A 22459-nucleotide genomic window follows, 5' to 3' on the forward strand; every position below is an offset into this window, starting at 1 on the left:
GAGCAAATGTCCTGGTAGTATGAATATGTTTCCTTTGGTATATGCCCAAAAATGATATTGCTGGTTCTTGAGGTAGATTGATTTCTAATTTTCTGAGAAACTGCCATACTGATTTCCAAAGTGGCTATACAAGTTTGCACTCCCACCAGCAATGGAGGAGTGTTCCCCTTATTCCACATCCTATGTAGCATAAGCTTTCATTAATGTTTTTGATCTTAGCTATTCTGACAGGTGTAAGATTGTAGTAGGAGGTCGCTTGTTTGTTCCTGACTGCTCAGCCCTGAAATAATCACACAGAAACTGTATTAATTAAATCACTGCTTGGTCTATTAGCTCTAGTTTCTTATTGGCTAGCTCTTATACCTTACCTTAACCCATCTCTATTAACTGTGTATTGCCACATGGCTGTGACTTACCAACAAGGTTCTGTCCGGCATCTATCTCTGGTGGGGCTACATGGCTTCTCTCTAACCCCACCTTCTTTCTCCCAGCATTCAGTTTAGTTTTCCCCGCCTAGCTCTGTTCTGCCCTGCTATAGGCCCAAAGCAGTTTCTTTATTAATCAATGGTAATCATAGCATACAAAGGGGAATCCCACAATACCTCTCCTTTTCTGTCTAAATGAAAAGGAAGGTCTTAATTTTAACATAGTAAAATTACATATAACAAAACAGGTATCAAGCAAGAATTTCAGTTACAATATTTATATCTACGTTATCATCTGTCTTTATAACATGGTATCTCAGAGTCATTTTGATTTGTATTTCCCTAATGCCTAAGGATATTGAACATCAAAGTGTCTTTCAGCTATTTGAGATTCTTCTGTTGAGAATTCTCTGTTTAGATCTGTACCTCATTTTTAAATTGGGTTATTTGGTATTTTTGATGACCAATTTCTTGAGTTCTTTATATATTTCTGAAATCGGTCCTCTGTCTGATGTGGGATTGATGAAGCTCTTTTCCCATTCAGTAGGCTGTCTTTTGTCTTACTGACTATGTCTTTTGCTTTACAGAAGCTTCTCAGTTTCAGGAGGCCCCATTTTTTTATTGTTACTCTCAGTGTCTGTGCTACTGGTGTTATATTCAGGAAGTGGTTTCCTGTGCCAATACATTCAAAGCTACTTCCCACTTTCTCTTCTATGAGGTTCAGTGTGGTTGCTTTATATTGAGGTCTTTGATCCATTTGGACTTGAGTTTTGTACATGGGGATAGATGTGGATCTATTTGCATTCTTCTACATGTTGACATCCAGTTATGCCAGAACCATTTGTTGAATTTGCTTTTTTTCCATATAATTTTAGCTTCTTTGTCAAAAATCAGGTGTTCATATGGATTAATATCAGGTTCTTTGATTTGATTCCATTTGATTCCTGTCTGTTTTAGTGCCAATACCAAGTTGTTTTCATTACTATAGTTCTGTAGTAGAGTTTAAAGTCAGGGATGGTGAAGTTTCCAAAAGTTCTTTTATTGTGCAGGTTTGTTTTGGCTATCCTGTGTTTTTCTGTTTTTCCATATGAAGTTGAGTATTGTTCTTTTAAGGTCTGTAAAAAATTGTGCTTGAATTTTGATGGGGATTGCATTGAATCTGTAGCTTGTTTTTGATAAGATTGCCATTTTTACTATGTTGTTCTTACCTCTCCAAGCATGAGAGATCTTTCCATTTTCTGATATCATCTTCAATTTCTTTCTTTAAAGACTTAAAGTTCTTGTCATACAGATCTTTCACTTGTTTGGTTAGTGTCGCCCAGATATTTTATGTTGTTTGTAGCTATTGTGAAGGTTGATGTTTCTCTGATTTCTTTTTCAGCCTGTTTATCATCTGTATATACAAGAACTACTGATGCTTTTTTAGTTAATCTTGTATCTGCCACATTACTAAAAGTGTTTATCACCTGTAAGTTCCCTGGTGGATTTTTGGGGGGTCACTTCTGTAAAATATCATCTGCAAATAGTGAAAGTTTGACTTCTTCCTTTCCAGTTCATATCCCCTTGATCTCCTTTTGTTGTCTTATTGCTCTAGCTAGAACTTTGAGAACTATATTAAGTAGATATGGAGAGAGTGGACAGCTTTGTCTTGTTCCTGATTTTAGTGGAATCATTTTGCGTTTCTCTCCATTTAGCTTGATGTTGGCTGTTGACTTGCTGTATATTGCCTTTTTTAAGTTTAGGTATGTTCCTTGTATCCCTGATTTCTCCAAGACCTATATTTTTGAAAAGGTGTTAAATTTTGTCAGAGACGTTTTCCTTATGTAATGAGATGATCATGTATGGTTTTTTCTTTCAATTTGTTTACATGGTGGATTATATTGATGAATTTTTTTTTGGTTTTTTTTTTTGAGACAGGGTTTCTCTGTAGCTTTGGAGCCTGTCCTGGACTAGCTCTTGTAGACCAGGCCGGCCTTGAACTCACAGAGATCCACCTGCCTCTGCCTCCTGAGTGCTGGGATTAAAGACATGCACCACCACCGCCCGGCATATTGATGAATTTTTGTATGTTGAACTATTCCTGCATCTCTGGGATGAAGACTACTTGATCATGGTGGATGATTTTTTTTTGATGTTTTCTTGTATCTAGTTTGTCAGTATTTTACTGAATATTTTTGCATCAATGTTCTTGAAGGATATTGGTCTGTAATTCTCTTTCTTAGTAATGTCTTTGTGTGATTTGTGTATCAGGGTAAGAGTCACCTTGCAAAAAGAGTTTACCATTGTCCCTTTTGTTTCTATTATGTGGAATAATTTGAGAAGTATTGGCATTAGTTCTTCTTTGAAATTCTGGTAGAATTCTGTACTGAAACAATCTGGCCCTGGGCTGTTTTTGGTTGGGAGACTTTTGATGACTGCCTCTATTTCTTTAGGAGTTGTAGGTCTATTTAAATTGTTTATCTGTTCTTGATTTAATTTTGGTATGTGGTACCTATCCAGAAAATTGTCCATTTCCTTTTACTTTCCTATTTTGAGGAGTGCAGATTTTTGAAGTATGACCTGATAATTTTTTAGATTCCTTCTGTGTCTGTTGTTATGGTCCCCTTTTAATTTCTGATTTTGTTAATTTGCATTTTGGTTAGTTTGGATAAATATTTGTGTATCCTTTTGATTTTCTGAAAGAATCAAATCTTTCTCTCATTGATTTTTGTATTGCTTTCTTTGTTTCTATTTTATTTATTTCAGTCTTCAATTTGATTATTTCCTGGTGTCTACTCCTTTTGGGTGAGTTTGCTTGTTTTTGTTCTAGAGCTTTCAGGTGTGTTGCTAAATCACTAGTGTGAAATTTCTTGAGGTTCTTTATGTAGGCACTTAGCACTATGAACTTTCCTCTTAGCACTGCTTTCAAAGTGGCCCATAAGTTTGGGACATCTCTAATTTCTTTCTTTATCTTTTTCCTTTACCCTGGGGTGATTCAGTTGAGCATTGTTCAGTTTCTATGAGTTTGTGGGCTTTCTGAAATTAGTGTTGTTGTTGAATTCTAACTTTAAGTCATGGTGATCTAATAAGATACAGGGGTTATTCCATTTTTTGTGTTTATTGAGGTTTGCTTTGTTACTGAATATGTGATCAATTTTTGAAAAGGTTTCATGAGGTACTGAGAAGAAGGTATATTCTTCTGTGTTTGGATGGAATGTTTATAGGTGTCCATTTGAGTCATAACTTCTGTTAGTTCCTTTATTTCTTTGTTAAGTTCTGTCTGGCAGTCCTGTTCACTGGTGAGAGTGGTGTGTTAAAGTCTCCCACTATTAGTTGTGGGGTTTCATGTGTGATTTAAGCTTTAGTAATTTTTTTTTACAAATGTGGGTGGGCCTTTTATTTGGGGCATAAATGTTCAGAATTGATACTTTATCTTGATAGATTTTTTCTGTGATGAATATGAAATGTCCTTCATGTCTTTTGATTAATTTTAGTTTGAAGTCTATTTTGTTAGATATTAGGATAGCTGCACAAGGTTGTTTCTTAAGCCCATTTGATTGGAAAATCTTTTTCCCAAACCTTTACTTTGATGTAATGTCTGTCTTTGTAGTTGAGGTGTGTTTCTTGTATGCAGCAGAAGGATGGATCTTGCTTTCATAACCTTTTAGCCTGTGTCTTTTTATAGGTGAATTGAGACTGTTGATATTTAGAGGTATTAATGACCAGTGATTATTAGTACCTGTTACTTTTGGTTTTGTTGGTGGTGGTGGTATTGTGTGCGTGTTTTCTTTCTTTGGGTCTTGCTGGTATGGGATTATCTATTGCCTGTATTTTTGTGGGTATAGCTAGCTTCCTTGGGCTGGAATTTTCCTTCTAGTACTTTGTGTTGGGCTGGATTTGTGAATAGGTCTTGTTTAAATCTGGTTTTATCATGGAATATCTTGTTTTCTCCGTCTATGGTGATTGAGAGCTTTGCTGGGTATAGTAGTCTGGGATGGCATCTGTGGTCTCTTAGTGTTTACAAAATGCCTATCCAGGACCCTTTGGCTTTCAGAGTTTTTGTTGAGAAGTCATGTGTAATTCTGATAGGTCTATCTTTATATGTTACTTGACCTTTTTCCTTTGAAGATCTTAATATTCTTTATTTATTCTATATCTTTAGTGTTTTCATTATTATTTGATGAGGGGACATTTTTTTGGTTCTGTCTATTTGGTGTTCTGTAAACTTCTTGTACTTTATTTGGCATATTCTTCTTTAGGTTGAAAAAGTTTTCTTCTATGATTTTGTTGAATATATTTTCTGTGTCTTTGAGCTGGACTTCTCCTTCTCTTCCTATTATTCTTAGTTTTGGTCTTTTCTTGGTGTCCCAGATTTCCTGGACATTTTGTGTTAAGAGTTTGTTGCATTTAACATTTCCTCTATCATATGTTCAACACCTGAGATTCTCTCTTTCAGCTCTTATATTCTGTTGGTTTGCTTGTATCTATAGTTCCTGATTGTTTACCCAGATTTTCCATTTCCAGAATTCCCTTGGTTTGTGGGTTTTTTTTTATTGCCTCTAAATCAGTTTTCAAGGCTTGAACCATTTTGTTCATCTGTTTTTCTTTTCTTGGCTTTTTTTGCTTTCTTTAAGGGATTTGTTGTTTTCTTCTAATTTTTGCCTTTTCCTCCGCTTTTGTAAGGGAATTTTTTATTTCCTCTTTAAGGGCCTCTATTGTCTTCATAAAGTTATTTTTAAGATCATTTTCTTCTGCTTCATGTGCATTGGGATGTTCAGGTCTTGCTGTTGCAGAACCACTATTTTCTGGTGGTGCATGTTGCTCTTTATGTTGTTGAATGTGGTCTTACACTACCATCTGTCTGCCCATCTCTTCCTCTAGTGGGTGTAGGTGGGGCCTATGCTTCAGGGGGTCCCTCTTCCTCCAATTGGTACATGTGGGGCCTGTGGCTTGGGTGATCACTCTTCCTCCTAGTGCAGGCTGGCCATGCCTCTGGTGGATGCTAATATGTTTCGGAAGCTCCTCCAGGTGTAGTCGCGACCAAGACTCTGGTGGTCGGAGATGGCCTTGAGAGTGGTTGGAGGTGTGGAGAGGCTGCTCCCAGGTCACTGGGGCTTTGCTGAATTGGGGGTGGAATGGGATGTGCCTCTAGGGACCACGGCCTAGAGAGTCTAAGCATTAGTTCTTAAACTGAAGCTCACACTAAATCATATAGCGGTCTTGGTCAAAATTAATTGCTGTCCCTCCCTCCCAGACTTCCGACCCAATGGGTCTGGGGGAGTAGGGCCCTAGAATGTGTATTTCTCAGACTTCCCCAGCTGATGTGAAGCTTGTGCTGGGGAAGGGGAGAAGGAACAGAAGCTCTTAGCATAAGCTTTCTTTGGATTGAAATTTCATCCTTTAAAAGAGAAATTTTGGACCGGCAAAATAGCTTAGTGGGTAAGGTGCTTGCCACCAAGCCTGTTCCCCTGAGTTTCATCCTCAAGACCCACATGGTGGAAAGAGAAAACTGATTTTTGGCTTCTACATACACCATGGCACATGCATGCCTGCAAAATACACACACACACACACACACACTCAGAGAGAGAGAGAGAGAGAGAGAGAGAGAGAGAGAGAGACTATAATCGCCCTAAAATTTAAGTTGCAGAATGGATGATAAAGGCAAAGAACTTAAAGAATGTCCTATAAAGTTCCTTCCTTAGTAAAGAGATAGGAGTTGAATCAAATGTTTTAACTGGAAGTGTTTCTTTTTATATTATTTGTTTCAAGTAACATTTGTTTTGCCTGTAAAGTTCCACATGGTAGAAAATCTGAGAAATTAAAAAAAAAGAGTCAACTAAGCCAAGTCCCCAGAGATAAGCACTCTTGTCATTGTGGTCCATGGGGAAGAAGACAGTTTGAAAGGAAAACTTGATGAATTGCTCATGATGATAAACACCCAACTCAACCTGTGATGTCAGCTCAGTGGTCTGCGTCTGGTTTCAGCGCTTGTGTTCAAGGTTGCGTGGTGTCTTACAGCAAAAGAGAAATAGCTTTCATTGGATGTCTGCCCGATGTGTGCCCTTTGTATCTACTTCCTCATGGAATCCTCACCACAGCCCACCAAAGGCATATGCCATCACCATTTAACAGGCAAGGTCAGAGAAGTCTCACAGCTGGGAAGTAGCAGTCACTTGCACAGTGTTAAGCCTCTGATTTGTGTCTGTGTGGTGTCCCATGTAGGGATTGCCACAGCTTCTTTGGACTAGCTGAGGCTATATAAATTCTTTGAAGAGGAGGAAATAGCAAAGGACTCAACATGAGTCTATGGAGCTTCCTACCTTTCAGCTTTTGCAACAGAAGCCATGGAGAAGTCACTGTCATGGGAGTAATCACATTGAGATGAGATAAGTCTATGATGCCTTAGATCACAGAGCATTAAAATCAGGCAGGACTGGGGCAAAACTGGCGTGGATGATGTATGCATGTGGTCAGTGAGCTGAGAAACAAAGGTTTGGTTTCTCTTCAGTGGCTGGAGTTTGTCCATTTAAAAGAACCCGTGAATAGAGAGCTGCAGGCCATCAGATAAGGTCCTTGGATTTGATCAGACAAGCTCACATTCTTGACTTTCCTGACAAGTTCAGTGATGAGATGAATAGCAGAAGGGGGCAGGAATGGTTAAGGAAAGAAAGCTCTCTGAATAGGGGAAATTCTGATGCTGTGTTGTTTTTGTTTTTAGACCCTGGAACCCCTAAGGATGTTTATAAGCAGAGAACCAAATGAGAATAAATGGCAGCCCCACTTAAGAAGTAGGGTGACCCTGAGTGAGTGGTGTTACTTTGAAAGCAGAACTAAGTCTACCACGAAAGGGCTATCCTTCAAAAGGAAAGAGACAAGAGTGTAGGCATCCTGACCTCTAAAGAGAGAGGTCATACATGTGGGGGATGGTCAGCGTATGAGGGAGAAAAAATGAGGGAGCCCACAGCCTGCCACAGTTTCGGCGAATCAAAGTCCAGCGCTGGAGACATAGCTTAGTGGCTTTCATGAGACCTCTGGGTTTGATCCCAATACCTCAAGCAAACAAATGTGCTTGATGCAGAAGGAAACCTCCAGAAGGATGTTGGAGATTCTTGATCATCTCCCCTCCCACCACAGCCCTTCCCCAGCCAGCTCCCACCTTCTTGAGTTGTAATATGGGGGCTAGACAGACCAATAAAAGTGGCACTAAGATTTAGCAGATACAGATAATCCACCTAGTATTGGTAAACAACCCTCATAGGATTTAGAGATGAAAATTTCTGAAACTGAGCCTGATTTTGTACAAGAACTAGAGAAGCTTCTCATATCTCTGAGTTACAGGCCTCCTCTCCCCACTCTCCCCAGAGACTCTCTCTCTCTCTCTCTCTCTCTCTCTCTCTCTCTCTCTCTCTCTCTCCCTCCGCCCCCCCCCCCAGGGGAGAGTGAGGCATGGAGAGATTTCTCCAGTTACATAACTAGGCTTTGTTAATCTAGACCCTGCGCTGTTGGCTCCCTATGAGGGCTAGTTCCTGCCCTTAGCAAAGAAGATGCAATCAGCTAGAAATTCATGGGGATCTGAGCAGCGGGGTGCGTAGGAGGAGGAAAGACATGTGTGATGGAAAATCTTGCAATGGTTCCCGTCCTGAAGAGGACCCTTTGAGGCCCCATTGCTTGGCTGGGGCCAGGATGCCGCTGCTGATGGTTCGCAGAGGCTAAAATGGGTCTGGGGTTCTCTGAAGCTGCTGAGGGTGTTAATGAGAGGACTGGCCAGTCAGAAAATACAAAGGCCTGGGGGACCACAGGGTAGAAGGAAGGTAAGGAACAAGCATGTTTCTGTGACAGCGGGAGAGGTGCTGGGAAGAATGGTGAGCCTCCTAGGCAAGGGAAGTTGTAAGGTCTCTGTGGACATGGGGGTGGGGGAGGGGAGGAAGGGAGTAGTGGTTTCAGAGGGGGTTAAGTGTTGTCACTTCTGTCCCTAGTAGATGCCTTTACACATTATGCCCTGACTCTTCCCTTGTAAGGAGTCAAAGATTAGTTCTGTTTGGACTCTAAAGGAGGAGTCAAAGATTAGGTCTGTTTGGACTCTAAAAGAGGAGTCAAAGATTAGTTCTGTTTGGACTCTATATGTGTGTGTTTGTTTCTCCTAGAGCTAAGGCCAAAGAAACAATTTGTTATAACCAGGAGAGTTTCTATCTACTGACTCACCTTTCAGGTATTCCGTATGTTTTGCCTCCTTTAATGCCAGCAACTCTGCGCGAGACCTATTATGTCTAGCCCGGAGACTCCAAAAGCTTCAAGTTGCACAGCTAGGATTGTCTGGCCCTCAAAACCTTTATTTAAAGAAGCTTACCCCCATGGTCCCATTTCTCAGAATTTCCTTGAGTCCTCAGCATCCAGCTCCGAGCTGACAGAAACTGTAACATACCCTCAGGCTTCTCAGACCACAGCATACCACAGGCCACTATGAAGCATTGGGTCGGAAAGCAACTTCTGTCATCTCAACTTCCTCATCTGTTTCCCATGTTAGAAGACATCTCCAGGCCGGGCATGGTGGCTCATGCCCATAATCTCAGTACTCTGGAAGCGAGGCAGGAAGATCATGTTTTCTGCCAGCCTGGACTATCGAGTGAGACCCTGTTTCAAAAAAACCAGAGACTGGGAGGTTGGGGGGCACGGTGAGAAAGGTTTGTTTACATAAAATCGTTGGTGTGCTGATAGTGGCCAGTAGAGGGAGCTGTTAAGCACTTGTCCCTGTCTCCTTTGAGGCTGGAGCACAGTGGGTTGGTATTAAGGTGTGGCAACTCTAGGAGCTGTTTCGGGTTTGCATTTGATTTCCTCTTGGCTGGGCTGTGACATACCAATAGGGCTGGAGCTCTGGACATTTGGGGGGACTCTGTGGCAACCACTTCCTGTTGTGTTGGAAGATGGCCTCTCAAGGTCCTCAGGAGATCTCCCACCCTGTGTAGCTGGGTAGAAAATACCTGCCTTCTGCCTTGGTCATCAGTGTTGGAGGGAGACCAAGGCAGAGCTGGGCTGGTTTACAGCTAACCCTGCAGTCGGTGAGACGACAGGGTGGGGACCCATCACTGTACGTAGCAGCATGCATCTGTTCCACGCATGGACAGGCAGAGTCTTTGGGAGCCAAGTGGGACTTGCCCGCAGTTACCTCAAAATGGAAACAAAAACAAATAAGTGTTTGTATTTTTATTGCACTTGCTGCCGATTGCATGCTTCAGACCAGCCACACCTAGGGGACCGAAGGGACATTTCATAGACCCTTTGTGTTGCTTTTTTTACACAGTCTTTTCTCCAATAAGGGAATATTTCCCTTCCATTTGCCTTTCCCATCCCTAATTGGGGGAAACCCCAGCAGCTAGTAAAGGAGAAGCCTAGAAAGGCTCCGCTACAACTCACTTCAGCTTTATGTATCCTGGGCCTTACCCCACACAGTTTCCCTCACCCAGGGCTGGTGGAGCAGCTGGAAACATGCTTTAGCATCACACCATTGCCTTGTTCTTCCCCTCAGAACAGATGGCCCCGAGCTTGCCCTGCAGGCTCACGAGCCCTGATTCATAGCCTCCTCTAAGCCTCTGCTTCGTGGGACTTTTCTGTTCGGCCTGAAGTTTGATTGACAGTTTATATGCTGCACCTGCCTACGCTCTTCAGGTGACCTGGAGAGTGAGCAATGGGAGGATATGTTTTGAGGCTAGGGAGTTGAGTTTTTAAAAATAGACCTCCCTAGGGTGTGAGAGATGTAGTCTTTAACATAGGAAATTCAATCCCTTGCTAAAGACCTAACAGAGTGGCTGGTTCCCTTAATGCTTGGTTCCATGCAAATTAGCTAAGAATGGGTTCCAAGGCAAGAAGCTGGAACCACAGACCAAGTGAGGTGGAAGGTGGGGGACTCTCTCTGGCTAAGGGTCTGTGTTTCTCCTTCTTCCCCTGCAGCCCTGGCCCGTCACCGCTACATGAAGCAGGTTCAGGCCCTAGGTCCTCAGATGATGGAAAAACCCCTGTACTGGGGGGCGGACAGGAGCTCCCCAGTTTCATCTTATGCAATGAACCCGCTGCTGCAGCGAGGTAAATTTTGCCAGAAAGCCATGGGAGGAAGAGGGCAGAGGGTGAGGGCAGACGTATGGCCCACAGAGGAGCTGCATGCCCAGTGGAGTGGGAGGGAGTGGAATCTTGCTAAGGAACATGCCGCTTTTATGCGTTGGTTCCTAGGAGTATGTCTTGGGACCACAGTTCAGTGAGCCTTATCTTTGCTTCCATTCAGATTTGTCTTTACGGTCCAGCCTTCCACAGATGCCAATGACCCAGACGGTTGCTCACCCTCCAGTGTCCAATGGTGTTCTGGAATATTTGGAGAAAGAATTGCGGAACCTCAACCCAGGCCAGCCTCCTGATCTCAGAACCAAATCTGGCTACCCTTGCAGCATGCTGTCCTCCCTGGGCTCTGCAGAAGTTGTGGAACGCAGAGTCATCCACTTGCCCCCGCTGATCAGAGACCCACTGTCCTCCAGGACCAGCAGCTCCTCACACCAGCAGCGGCTCAACCCTGCTTCTTCCAGACGCTGGGATCCGAGTGAGGGCAGGAGGCAGCGCCATCACTCCGATTTCCTCCAAGAGCTCCAGGATCGGGGGATCAGACCTTGGGTCCCAGGGAGAAGGGAGTTGGACCCCCATTGGAGTGGGAGGCACCACCGCTCTAGGCCCCACGAGTCCTCCATGCCCTGGTCAGACTGGGACAGCCTGAGTGAAGGCCCCTCGTCCAGTGAGGCCCCTTTGCCCCCCAGACGTCCAGAGCCCCGGGAAGGTGCCCAGAGGCATGGGAGACGCAGGCACCGCAGCTACTCACCTCCCTTGCCCTCGGGCCCCAGTTCTTGGAGCTCTGAAGACGAGAAAGAGTCACTGCCCAGGAACTGGAGTGCCCAGCGTCGCCACCGCCGCCATCGCCGCCGTTCACAATCCCCAAACTGGCCTGAGGAGAAGCCACCCAGCTACCGTTCACTGGATGTCACCCCAGGCAAGAACAACAGGAAAAAAGGGAATGTGGAGAGGCGCTTGGTGAGCCTGGGGCATCCTATGGAGGGTCGGGCATAGCCAGTGGCCCCACAGCCAGCATCCTGTCCACAGCTGACACAGGCCCTGCAGAGTCCTTTTTTGCATAACGGTCGGGGCAGGCTGGGGAACACTGTCTTTTCTTGGAAGGAAAGGGCCCTGGAGGCAGGTCAGGTAGGCTCTGCTGGTATGCAGGAGAGGGACTGAGGCTCAGGATCACTAAGCACCCCGTGGTGGGGAGCTATACCTCGGGTTCCAGATGCTGCCTTGCCCTTGACTTTGCAACCTCATTTCCACAGCCCAGATTAGAAATGAGCAGGTCTGTGGGTGTTTAAGTGAGCAGCAAACATTCTGTGTGTGAGGATAACGTCTTCCCGGATACCCCTGGGAAGGCTCACCAGACTGGTGAAAAACATCCCTGGCATCCCATTTAGGAGTAAAACTTTAGAACGCTGTGAACACTGAAGGTGCTGGTCACTGTGTAGTAGTCTAAGGAGTAAACCCAGGAGAACACAGGACATAAGCGCCTCTGGCCTTTCAGGCATTTTTTATTTTTTTAGAGGCATGATTTTTAAGTCAGGTGTGGTGGCACACATCTTTAGTTCCAGCCTGTAATCCCAGCACTCAGGAGGCAGAAGCAGAAAAACTGCCACAAGTTCAAGGCCAACCTGATCTACCGTCCGGAACCCCATCTCTGAAGTACCATGACTTTAAGACATCATTTTACAATTACCCCACCCAAGTGCCAGCTGATATTTTTATGAAAATGTTCCATCATTGCTCAAATGTAAATAAACTACTTATTCAGAGGCAATTTATGGGCTACGAATGAATAGCTCTTCTCAGGCCAAAACCTTTTCATCATTTTCTTCTGCTGAGACAGGCAGGTCTCAGGAAACTCTGAGGGGAAGTCCCAGAGGAAGGGCATAATCGAAGAACAGCAGTCTCTTAGGGGCTTTGAAGGACATACCTAACATCACACACACACACAAACACACACACACACACACTTTAAATTAAACATGTGTGTGAAGGAGCAAGCTCCTCGGGGGCTGGGGCGGGGGGGGTGCAGGGTGTTTCTCTAGGGCCAGCTGCGGTGGAAGAGTGGCATGAGGAAGGCAGTGAAGCCCAGCAGGTGCTTCTGAAGTCACCAATGACAGTTGTGTCAGCCCACAGGTGTCCTGTGGGCGCCAAGATCTGCAGTATTGAAAGCAGCTCCTGCCAGCCCTGGGCGCTGAACTGTGTACAGTTTGCATGTGTCATGTACCCCATGCAGCCCTGTACTGTGAGGGCCTCTGAGTTAAAAGATTTGTGTGCCAGTGGCCCTCTGCCCTGGGCTGGTCTCTCATGCACCTCTTTGTCTTAGCTGAAGCTTAAGGAGTGACCTCATCCACACATGATATAATTGCTTCTCTGTGATAAGGTCAATAGAACGAATCCTGGAAGAAAGCGCAGAACCAGTTAAAGATGAAATATCTAGAACCCCTATCACATATAGTAACTAAATATGCCTCTTCCTTTTAGTAGAAAAAAATGCGGTTTCCAAGTTTTGGCTCCAAGATCTGAGTTCTATTTTCTTCTAACTTACTTTTTTTCTTTTCTTTATTTTCTCCCAGTTAACTTACATAGCTCCTTCAAAGCCTTGGAATCTAAGAGGAAGGGTACAAGACGTTATGTTCTAGACACTGAGGCAGTCCTGATTCATTTAGCCCTCACTCGGCTCACAAAGGCTGAGTAACAAGGGCAAAACACATAACAATAGAGAATGAAGTCCAAGTTTGAACATAGCCCTCTGGTTCTTAAGCTTTTTCAATACCCACACTGTGTCCTCAGATGAAAAGCAATTTTTGAGATCAATAATGCTTTCTAGTAATCAATTTTCTCCAAGTATCAGTATTTTTTTAAAAATTATTAAGAGATGCATAAGAAGTAATTCTGCCATAATTTTTATTTATAAAATTACCCTTGTGAAGCAAAGATTTTGTCCAGATAATTTTAAAATCCCCCATTGTCTGAGTTTGTTTTTTAGAATTATCACTTAATTGCATCCAACTTTCTACTTATATTCTGTCAGTGGCCAGAAGTCCAGAACCAAAGCTTGACTCTGCAGATTAGTTCATTTAAAGGGTGCATTTTTGTGTCTCTGTAGCTTTATTGTGAAGGAGACTCTGTGCTGATGCTCGATGCTTCCTCCATAGGTGTCTGAAGACACTGGAGCTCGCTGCTTTCAGTATTGTGCACCATTAAGCCACTAGATGGTGACTTTTGACTGAGCAGTGCTCGAAGTTCCTCTAATACGTTATCACCATTAAGTCAGGCTTTATCAGTGACAGATTTACTGTAACTTTAAATAAAATGTTTATTAAACTATTTTATAATTATTTAATATTTTTGAGAAATGTCCATTAACATATTTTAATCAGAGAAACAGGAAATTGATAATTTAGGTTCATATAGCACCTTTTCTCTCAAAAGTAATGTTTAATAAGTATACACAAGCTAGGGATTCTGCGCACCTAACCTCCTGGCAATCTAAAACAGGCAAGAGGTACTGTCTGCTCAGTGCCCAGGAAAATGCAAACCTTCCACTGTGGCAGCACCCGCTCAGCTTGACTCCAGCTGAGCTCTCACTAGCTGGTGGTCTTTTCACTCAGAGAAAGCGAAGCAGGAACTTCAAGCTTTCCACTCCGGTGGCTTCAGAATGAATGAGCCCTGTGTCCCTAGCCTTCTTCAGACTATCTTTCTTTCCAATCTCACCCTAATAGAATGAGCTCCAAGACCCTCTGGTATTATCTTCAGAGCTTGACCCACATATGTCTGTTCTAGTGAGAAGAAAGCCACGGTGTTTGCTTCTGCGCTAACCTGAAATGCTCTGTGGTAACTACCAGGGATTATATTTTTTGTCTTAAGTTCTTTATTTTTTTTTTTTTTTTAAAAAAAGTTGTATTGGGATCTGCGATCTTCTACTTTGAGTGTCCCTGAGCATGCCAAGGTCTTCCTGGACAAAGTCCCTTTAGTCCTTTTCAATGTTGTCATCTGTGCCAGAGAACAGACACTGGAGAGTATTCAGATTAGAACCCTTGACCCTGAAAACTCCCTCAATAACGAGAAACAGATTTTGAAGCAATCTGATGCACATACCCACACAATATCTACGACTGTTCATCACAGAGCAGGTGTTTTCCCTTCTCAAATGAGACGCGGATGGTCTTATTCCTGAACTCCAGCTGTGGATTTGCCAAAAATGCAATGAAATTATCCCCCTCCCTGAGAGGCATGGAGAGGTTTGAGTAGCATAAACTACAATTCTTGCCTCATCGAGTAGGAAAAACAAGCACACAACAAACCCACAAATAACAACTCTCGAAGGAAAGTCATTGAGTTTGTTCCGGAAAAGTTTGAAAAGTAACTTAAGAGGACTATTAGAGTCTTAAGCTAAATGAAAGGGTTGGGGAGGAATTGTTCAGAGTATAAACAGGGAGCAGAGCTGTCTTTGCGCTAAATCTTGAACTAACTAGTAAGTGAAAAGCAGGCCTTTTCTTCCATCTACTGACTTGGAGATATTACGAAAATGACAGTGAGGAAAGAATAAATAAGATTAGAAATTTTCGGAAATTGTCATCGCTTAAGGAAGGCCTTCGAGAGGAGAAAGTGGCACCATGAAAGGTCAAGAAGTAGTCAACCCCCACTTGGCGGGTTGGACCAGATCACTTTGGGTTTTAGAGGCTTGGGCTGTAGACTGGGCTGACTGCAGTTCTTGTGTTCTTATTCCTCAGGAGAGAGAGAGCTCCCATAGTGGACGGAGTGTGGTCATTTAGTCTCCAGGCACAGTGCTGTTTCGTGGATCCCACGTGTCCTCAGCGTTACCAAGATTGCCAGCTGCGTTGGAAGGGCACAGCGCATCTGTGTCTTACAGTTTGGGAATAAGACTCAAATAGAAGAGCTTTCAAAACAGGACTTTATGGGATTAATAGCAAGCTCCCCCCTTGACCATGCCCTCTCTGTATTACACGATCTCTGACTTGTAAGGGACCCTAACTAGGATGTGATCCCCTGGGAACATAGTGGCCCACGTATTCAAGTGGGTCATGACACTCAGGAACAAGGTAGTGTCATAATAACAACTCAGGAATCTTTAAGAAGAAATCAAAACATGTTTTAGGAACAGGAAACCTATGGAATAGTATGGGTAAATTCCCATGGAAACTTCCTGTCCCTCTCTTGAACTTCTTGAGGGTTTTTCCACAGTGTGGTCCTGAGTATTCCTGGGTTTGCAGTTCTACTGCCTGCAGGAGTTCTGTAGCCCGGTCCCTTCCACGGGCTGTTTACTGCAACTCTGAACAATCTCAGGGGAGCAGCTTTGCACCAACCGTATTCTTTTCTTTCCTTCTTGCCCCTTTCCCCTACACTTAATTTATTTTCTTATATTTTATAGTATAATAATGCTAAGATCACTTTAAGTACCTCCAAGCACCACACAGCTATAAACAAGAAAAATAAATGTAATGGACCAAAGATTCCATCCCAAGTAAATATCTGCTTTTTTTTTTTTTTTTACCTTGGGTCTCTACTTTTCTTCATTGATTTAAGCCTCTCCCCCAGTAAATCTCAGAGAAGAATCAGGCACTTTGCATAGTTCTGAAATGATCCTTCTCCTGGGACTACTGACTGTTTCAGGGTTGCGATCTCCCAAGCATTAGCTTGTAGGCAAGCTTTGCTGCCCAAGGGTCCCAGAAAGAAAGAACTGAGCCCTTCCTGTAACAGGGCTTATCACTGCTTCTCATTTTCCATATGGTTGCTTCATAGATATTTTTGATTGACATTTGGCTTTTTCTCAGTAGACTGGAAGGAGGGGGTTCCAACAATATTGATACTGTAAAAAATTAGCAATACCCTTGTTTGTATGGTTGTGAGCTCGATTTAGAGCTAAGTGTATCAACCCATCCATTTTTCTCCAGATTCATAATTAGAAGTATGGGGGGCATTTAAATTCCTGTGTTTGTCAGAGGTTGCTTTCAGGATTTTTGGAATCTAAACTTAAATTAGGAAACAAGAAAAATTAATAGCTAATGTATACATAAAATTCAGTAGTTTGCACTATTGTGGTACAGAAGAGTTGATATAGACCCACATTTTAGCTTATTTCCTGGTGAAGTATAATTTTGTAAATCAAAATTATTGAAAATATATTCTTATCTCATACAATACATCCTGACCACAATTTCCCCTCCTTCCACTTCTCCCAGCTCCCTCCCAGCTCCCCTCTTCCCATTAGGCCTACAAGAGAAAACAACCAATCAAGACAAAAACAAAATACGGTAAGACAAGGCACAATTCCTCACCCTGAAGCTGGACAAGGCAACCTAAAAGGAGGAAAAGAGTTCCAAGAGCAGGCAAAAGAGTCAAAGACACATCTGCTCCCACAGTCAGAAGTTCCACAAAATCACCAAGCTAACAGCCAGAACATATAAGCAGAGGACCTAGTGCAGACCCATGCAGGCCCTGAGCTTGCTTCTTCAGCCTCTGTGAGTCCCTATGAATCCTGCTTAGTTGGTTCAGTGGTTTATGTTTTCCTGGTGTCCTCCATCCCTTCTGACTCATCCAGTCCTTCAGCCCTCTCTTTTGTGGGATGCCCCAAGCTCCAAGGAGGGACCTGATGGAGACCTCCGATTTATGCTTGCTCTGTATGATGTTTGGCTGTATCTGCTCCCATCTGCTGTGGGAGGAAGTCTCCCTGATGACGGCTGACAAGGCATCGATTTATGAGGATAGCAGAATATCATCAGGAATCACTTCATTATTGTTTGTTAAATATTTGTTTTGGTTTTCTTTTCTTTTCTTGAACAGTTGAATTTGGTTCCACCATAGGTCTCCAGGCCAACCAGACTCCAGTTTCTGGCTATCCAAGCAGCGTAGGACATGGGCTCTCTCTCCTGGTGTGGGCCTCAAGTTAAAACGGACATTGATTGGCCACTCCCACAAGTTCAGCACTACCATTGTCCCAGCACATTTTGTAGGCAGGACAGATTGTTGGTGAAAGGTTTCGTGGCTGGGTTGGTGTCCATATTTCTCTTTCCATAGCCTGTAGAGTATCTTCTGGTGTCAAAGAGATTAAAAGGCAGGGGTGAAGGCTCCATGCAGGCACCAGCTTGACCTCTCTACATTCAGTGAGCTGTGTAGATGGTTGTCCTTGGAAATGGGGTCCTGTTGTCAGTTTCCAGAGAGCAACTGTCTGTCCCAGCATCAGCCTGGGTTATTTTGGGGATCTCCATGAGACCCCCTTGGCTAACAAGTCGGCCCCATACAACCTGTCCCAGCACTGCAAGTCTTGCCTGGCTACGAGAGATGGCCAGTTGAGGCTCTGTATTCCCATTGTTAGCAGTCTTTATTAGAGTCATCCTCATAGATTCCAGAAAGTTTCCACTGCACCTAGGTTTCCACACCAACCCCAAAGTTCCCTCCAACTCCAGCTGTCTCTCCCAGTATTCTCTTATTCCATCCCTTGTTCCCCACTCCCCACCTGATTCTTCCTGCTTCCATCCCCACCTGCCCCCAGTCCACCCATAAAACCTATTCTATTTCCCTTTCCTAGGGAGGTCTATACATCTTCCTAGATCCTCCTCTTTACATAACCTCTCTAGGTTTATAGATTATAGCTTGGTTATCATTTACTTAACAGCAAATATCCACCTACAAGTGAAAACAAGTACCATATTTGCTTTTCTGGGTTACCTTACCCGGGATGATTTTTTTTCCTTGTTCCATACATTTGCTTTTATCAAGCAGGTTTCATTTCAGAGATGCAGGGATTGTTAAATATACAAAAATCAGTAAATGTAATCCACTTTATAATCAAGTGAAAAGAAAAATATGATTATCTCATTGGATACAGAAAAGACATTTGACAAAATCCAACACCCCTTTATGATAAACATCCTGGAGAGAGTATAGATACAAGAGATGTACCTAAACATAATAAAGGCAATTTACAAAGCTTGAGGTTTTAGCTAGAGCAATAAGACAAATGAAAGAGATCAAGGGGATACAAATTGGAAAGGAAGAAGTCAAAATATTGTTATTTGTAGATGATATGATAGAATACATAAGTGACCCCAAAAATTCTACCAGGAAACTACTAGAGCTGATAAACACTATCAGTAAAATGGTTGGATACAAGATTGACTCAAAAAAATTCAGTAGCCCTCCTATATACAAATGGATTGAGAAAGCAATCAGGGAAACAACACCCCTCACCAAAGCTTCAAATAGTATAAAATACATTGGGTTAACTCTAACCAAGCAAGTGAAAGTCTCATATGGTTAAAAACTTCAAGTCTTTGAAGAAAGAAACCGAAGAAGATATCAGAAGATGGAAAGATTTCCCTTGCTCATATATCAGTAGGATTAGCATAATACAAAATGGACATTCTACTAGAAGCAATCTACAGATTCAGTGCAATCCCCATCAAAATTCCAACACAATTCTTTACAACCTCGAAAGGACAAAACATACAGCTTCACACAGAAAAAACAAAAAACACAGGAGAGCTAAGACAATCCTGAACAATGAAAGAACTGCTGGAGGTCTCACCATCCGAGATTTTAAAATTTCGTAAATCTTAGAAATGCCATCAGACAACCTGAAACTATGCAGGGTACCAGGATGGGAGGGACAGGTCTGACAACATAGGGCTGGAAGACTTCCTAGCATTAGGGCATCTTCATCCCCCAGTCCACAGAACGTAGCCACAATCATTGATTCATCATTGGCTCTGGTAGAATTTCTTTGACTACTTCAGACAAGAGGGTCCTGTTGAAGAAAAGCAACCAAGGGTAAAATGTTTTTTAAAAATGCATGCGAGTCCCAGGCGGCAGCTGCAGGCAGGCAGCAGACTCTGGGAGCAGCCAGTCCCAAGGCAGAGATGACAGTGGGTCCCTGCAAGATCCCCTGGGGCCATGTGAGCAGCGGGAGCCCGGAGGGTCCCCAGCTGCTCACTCCAAGGTCCCTGGAGGGGCGGGCTGCTCGCCACGCGGTGAGCTAGCAGAGACAGCTTGCTGCGGGTCTGGGAAAGCCACCCAAGCGGGAAGGTGTGAACAGGTGGCGGGCAAAAGGCACATGGACACAGTAGGCAGGCATAGAACTGGACATTTATTACTTAGAGGAGAGAGAGAGTAGAAGAGAAAGGAGAGAGACAGAGAGAAGGGAGAAGTGGCAACCCAAGTGCTCCAAGAGGGGACAGGACAGAGATCCAAGATGACAACGAGAGGTCAGAGGTTGCCGGGAGTGGGCGTGGCTTTTCCCTTAAAGGGACCAGGGACCAAAAACCATAACAAAGGGGAGGTGCTCTGCTCTCTACTTCCCTTTTCTGAGGAGAGACAATGGACAAGGTAAGTCAAAAAAGATAAAGCCGGAGGCTCAGTCAGGAAACCCTCATTGCCTTATGCCCTGCCCAGAGACACCAAGGTTGATGCATAGAACCAGGAAAACTGACCTGTGAGCCTGATCTGAGACCATTTTAAGGAACCAAGATTGCCTTCACATTCACAGTCACAGACAAACCTGGGCAGCAGGGGACACCGTCAAAATAATTCACTCACATACCTCTCTTAAGAGCTATGCAACATGTGACCAGAGAAAATCCTTCCAGTCCTCTGAGATAGCACCAGCAGAGTCCAGATGGAGACAAAACAGCACAAATACATCAGCTGACCAAAACAACTCTACCTGATCCTTGAAATAGCTGTTGGATAGTGGGTAAAGACATGTATACAAAATGGAACAGGGTGACTCAGTAAAAGATGACCAGAGCCTCACACAAAATATCCAAAATATAACCAACAGCCAAGAAAGGAACAAATTGAACAAATACAGAAACCAGCTGATGTCAGCACGGAAGTGAACCAGATGTTGGAATTATCTGAAAGGGTTTTAATCTTAAAGCAAATACTACCAAAATGTTACAAAAATCAATTACGAATTTTCTAGAAAAAAAAATGGGAAAGTATAAAACACTCAGATTTTTTTTTTTAAACTGGAGAAGGAAATTAGAGGGGCGAGAGAGATGTCACTGAAGTTAAGAGATTTTTTTTTTTTACTCCTCTAGGAGACCTGAATTTGGTTCCTTGCACCCACGTCAAGGTCAAGTGGCTCTTAACAGTCTGTAACTCCACTTTCCTCAGGTTTCCTCAGGCACTGATACACATGTGTAGACTACACACACACACACACACACACACACACACACACACGGAAGAGGGGCTAATAAGATTATACCACATGTAATTCTAAATTCGACAACTCAGAGGAAATGCACCAATGCATTAAGAACTACAACTCCCAAGGTGAACTATGTATAACCTAAATAGCCCCATAACCATTAAGGAGACTAAAGTTTTTATTGAAACCCTCCCCAAAATAAAATCTCCAGGCCCCAATGGTTTCACAGAAGAATTCTGCTAAATCTTTGAGAGGGAGTTGACAGCAGCCTTCTACAATCTCTTCCCAAACCAGAAAAGCAGGTAAAGCCCCACCTCAGCTAGCAGTCCAGAATGGAGTCGGAAAAACTCATGAGCTGCAGCATCTCTCCCGAGTATGAATGTAAATTCTTTTGTGAGTGAATTGATGATTGGTTGATTTCATCTCTGAGGAAGGGTCTTGCTATGTAGGCTAGCCTTGTATTGGGGATCCTCCTGCTTCCTCTTCCTGAACGCTGGGATGACAGGAATGTGGTCACCAAGCCTAATCTGATACACTTATTGTCTGCCTGGACTTTCTCATTTGAGAACTTCCTGTTCATTTCCCCAGTCACTGACTGGACTCTTTGTTCTTTTATGTTTAACTTTCTGGGTTCTTTACGTATTCTAGATATTAATCTTCTATCAAGAAATAGTTGGTTAACATTTTCTCCCATTCCACAGGCTGTCTATTTTCATTGTTATAACTTTTGTCTTTGCTGGGCAGAAGTTTTTAATTTCATGTGCTCCCACTTGTCAATTCCTGCTAATATGTCCTGGGCTAATAGTGTCATTTTGAGAAAGTCCTTGTCTATGTCTATAGCTTGCCTACACTTTTGTCCAGCAGTTTCAAGTTCCATCTTACATTAAGGTCTTTGTTCTGTTTTGAGTTGATTTTCTACAGAAAGCAAAGATTCTAGCTTTATTCTCCTATGTGTGGTATATTCAGAACACGAAACTGGGAGCCTTAAATAGGTGAGGGACTGTGGAGAAGCTGGAGGCAGGAAATGAAATATTTGACCAAATTAAAAGACATTTATATATGGAGGGGAAGATGTCTTTCCTTGAATATGTGTATTTGGCACTTTTGCTAAGAAGCAGTTGACTATAGCTGTGGTTATTTATTGGTGGTGTCCTATTTTATTCCACTGGGCCTATTTCTGGTTTTATGCCAATCCCATGATGTTTTTGTTGCTATGGTTCAGTACTGAAATTTGTGATATTCCCAATATTGCTTCAGTCTTGTTTGATTTATTCAGAATCTTTTGTGCTTCCATGTGAAATTAAGAATATTTTTTTCTATTTCTGTAAAATACCATTAGTATTTTAGTGATTACCTTTGATCTGTCTACTGCTTTCAGTGATGAGATATTTTTAACTATATTAATTTTCCTGACCCATAAATATGGAAAGTCTTTCCAGTTTTTAGTGTCTTCAATTTCTTCAGTTTAATGATTTTCATTGTTGAGGTCTTTCACCTTCTTCGCTATCTTAGTGTGTGTGTGTGTGTGTGTGTGTGTGTGTGGTGTGTGTGTGTTCATGTGTTGGTGTACAGTGTGTGTAGAGGCCAGAGGAGGATATCTGGCATCTAACGCTATGACTTTTTACCTTAATTCCATTAATACCAGGTCCCTTGCTGATCTGGAGGCTTATAGTTTCAGGTGGGCTGCTCCATCACTGAGCTACTGGGAACCTCCTGTGTCTACACCACAGTTCTAGGGTTACAGGCATGTATAACCATGTCTGGTTTTTTCCTTTTT

The 22459-nt window shown here is 43.0% G+C and overlaps 1 protein-coding gene across 1 annotated transcript in view; it reads left to right on the forward strand.

Moving 5' to 3' along the window:
• Ildr1 (immunoglobulin like domain containing receptor 1) overlaps nt 1-15933 on the forward strand; it is a 37855-nt gene extending 21922 nt beyond the window's left edge. Inside the window, exons 6-8 of the mRNA XM_038346189.1 lie at nt 10353-10484; nt 10681-11471; nt 15242-15933. Coding sequence (XP_038202117.1) covers nt 10353-10484; nt 10681-11471; nt 15242-15283 — 965 coding nt within the window. The 3' untranslated portion in view covers nt 15284-15933. The remainder of the gene's footprint in view (nt 1-10352; nt 10485-10680; nt 11472-15241) is intronic.
• The last annotated feature ends 6526 nt before the right edge of the window (nt 15934-22459 follow it).

The sequence above is a fragment of the Arvicola amphibius genome, chromosome 10 (genome assembly GCF_903992535.2).
Source record: "Arvicola amphibius chromosome 10, mArvAmp1.2, whole genome shotgun sequence".
NCBI classification, from domain to species: domain Eukaryota; kingdom Metazoa; phylum Chordata; class Mammalia; order Rodentia; family Cricetidae; genus Arvicola; species Arvicola amphibius.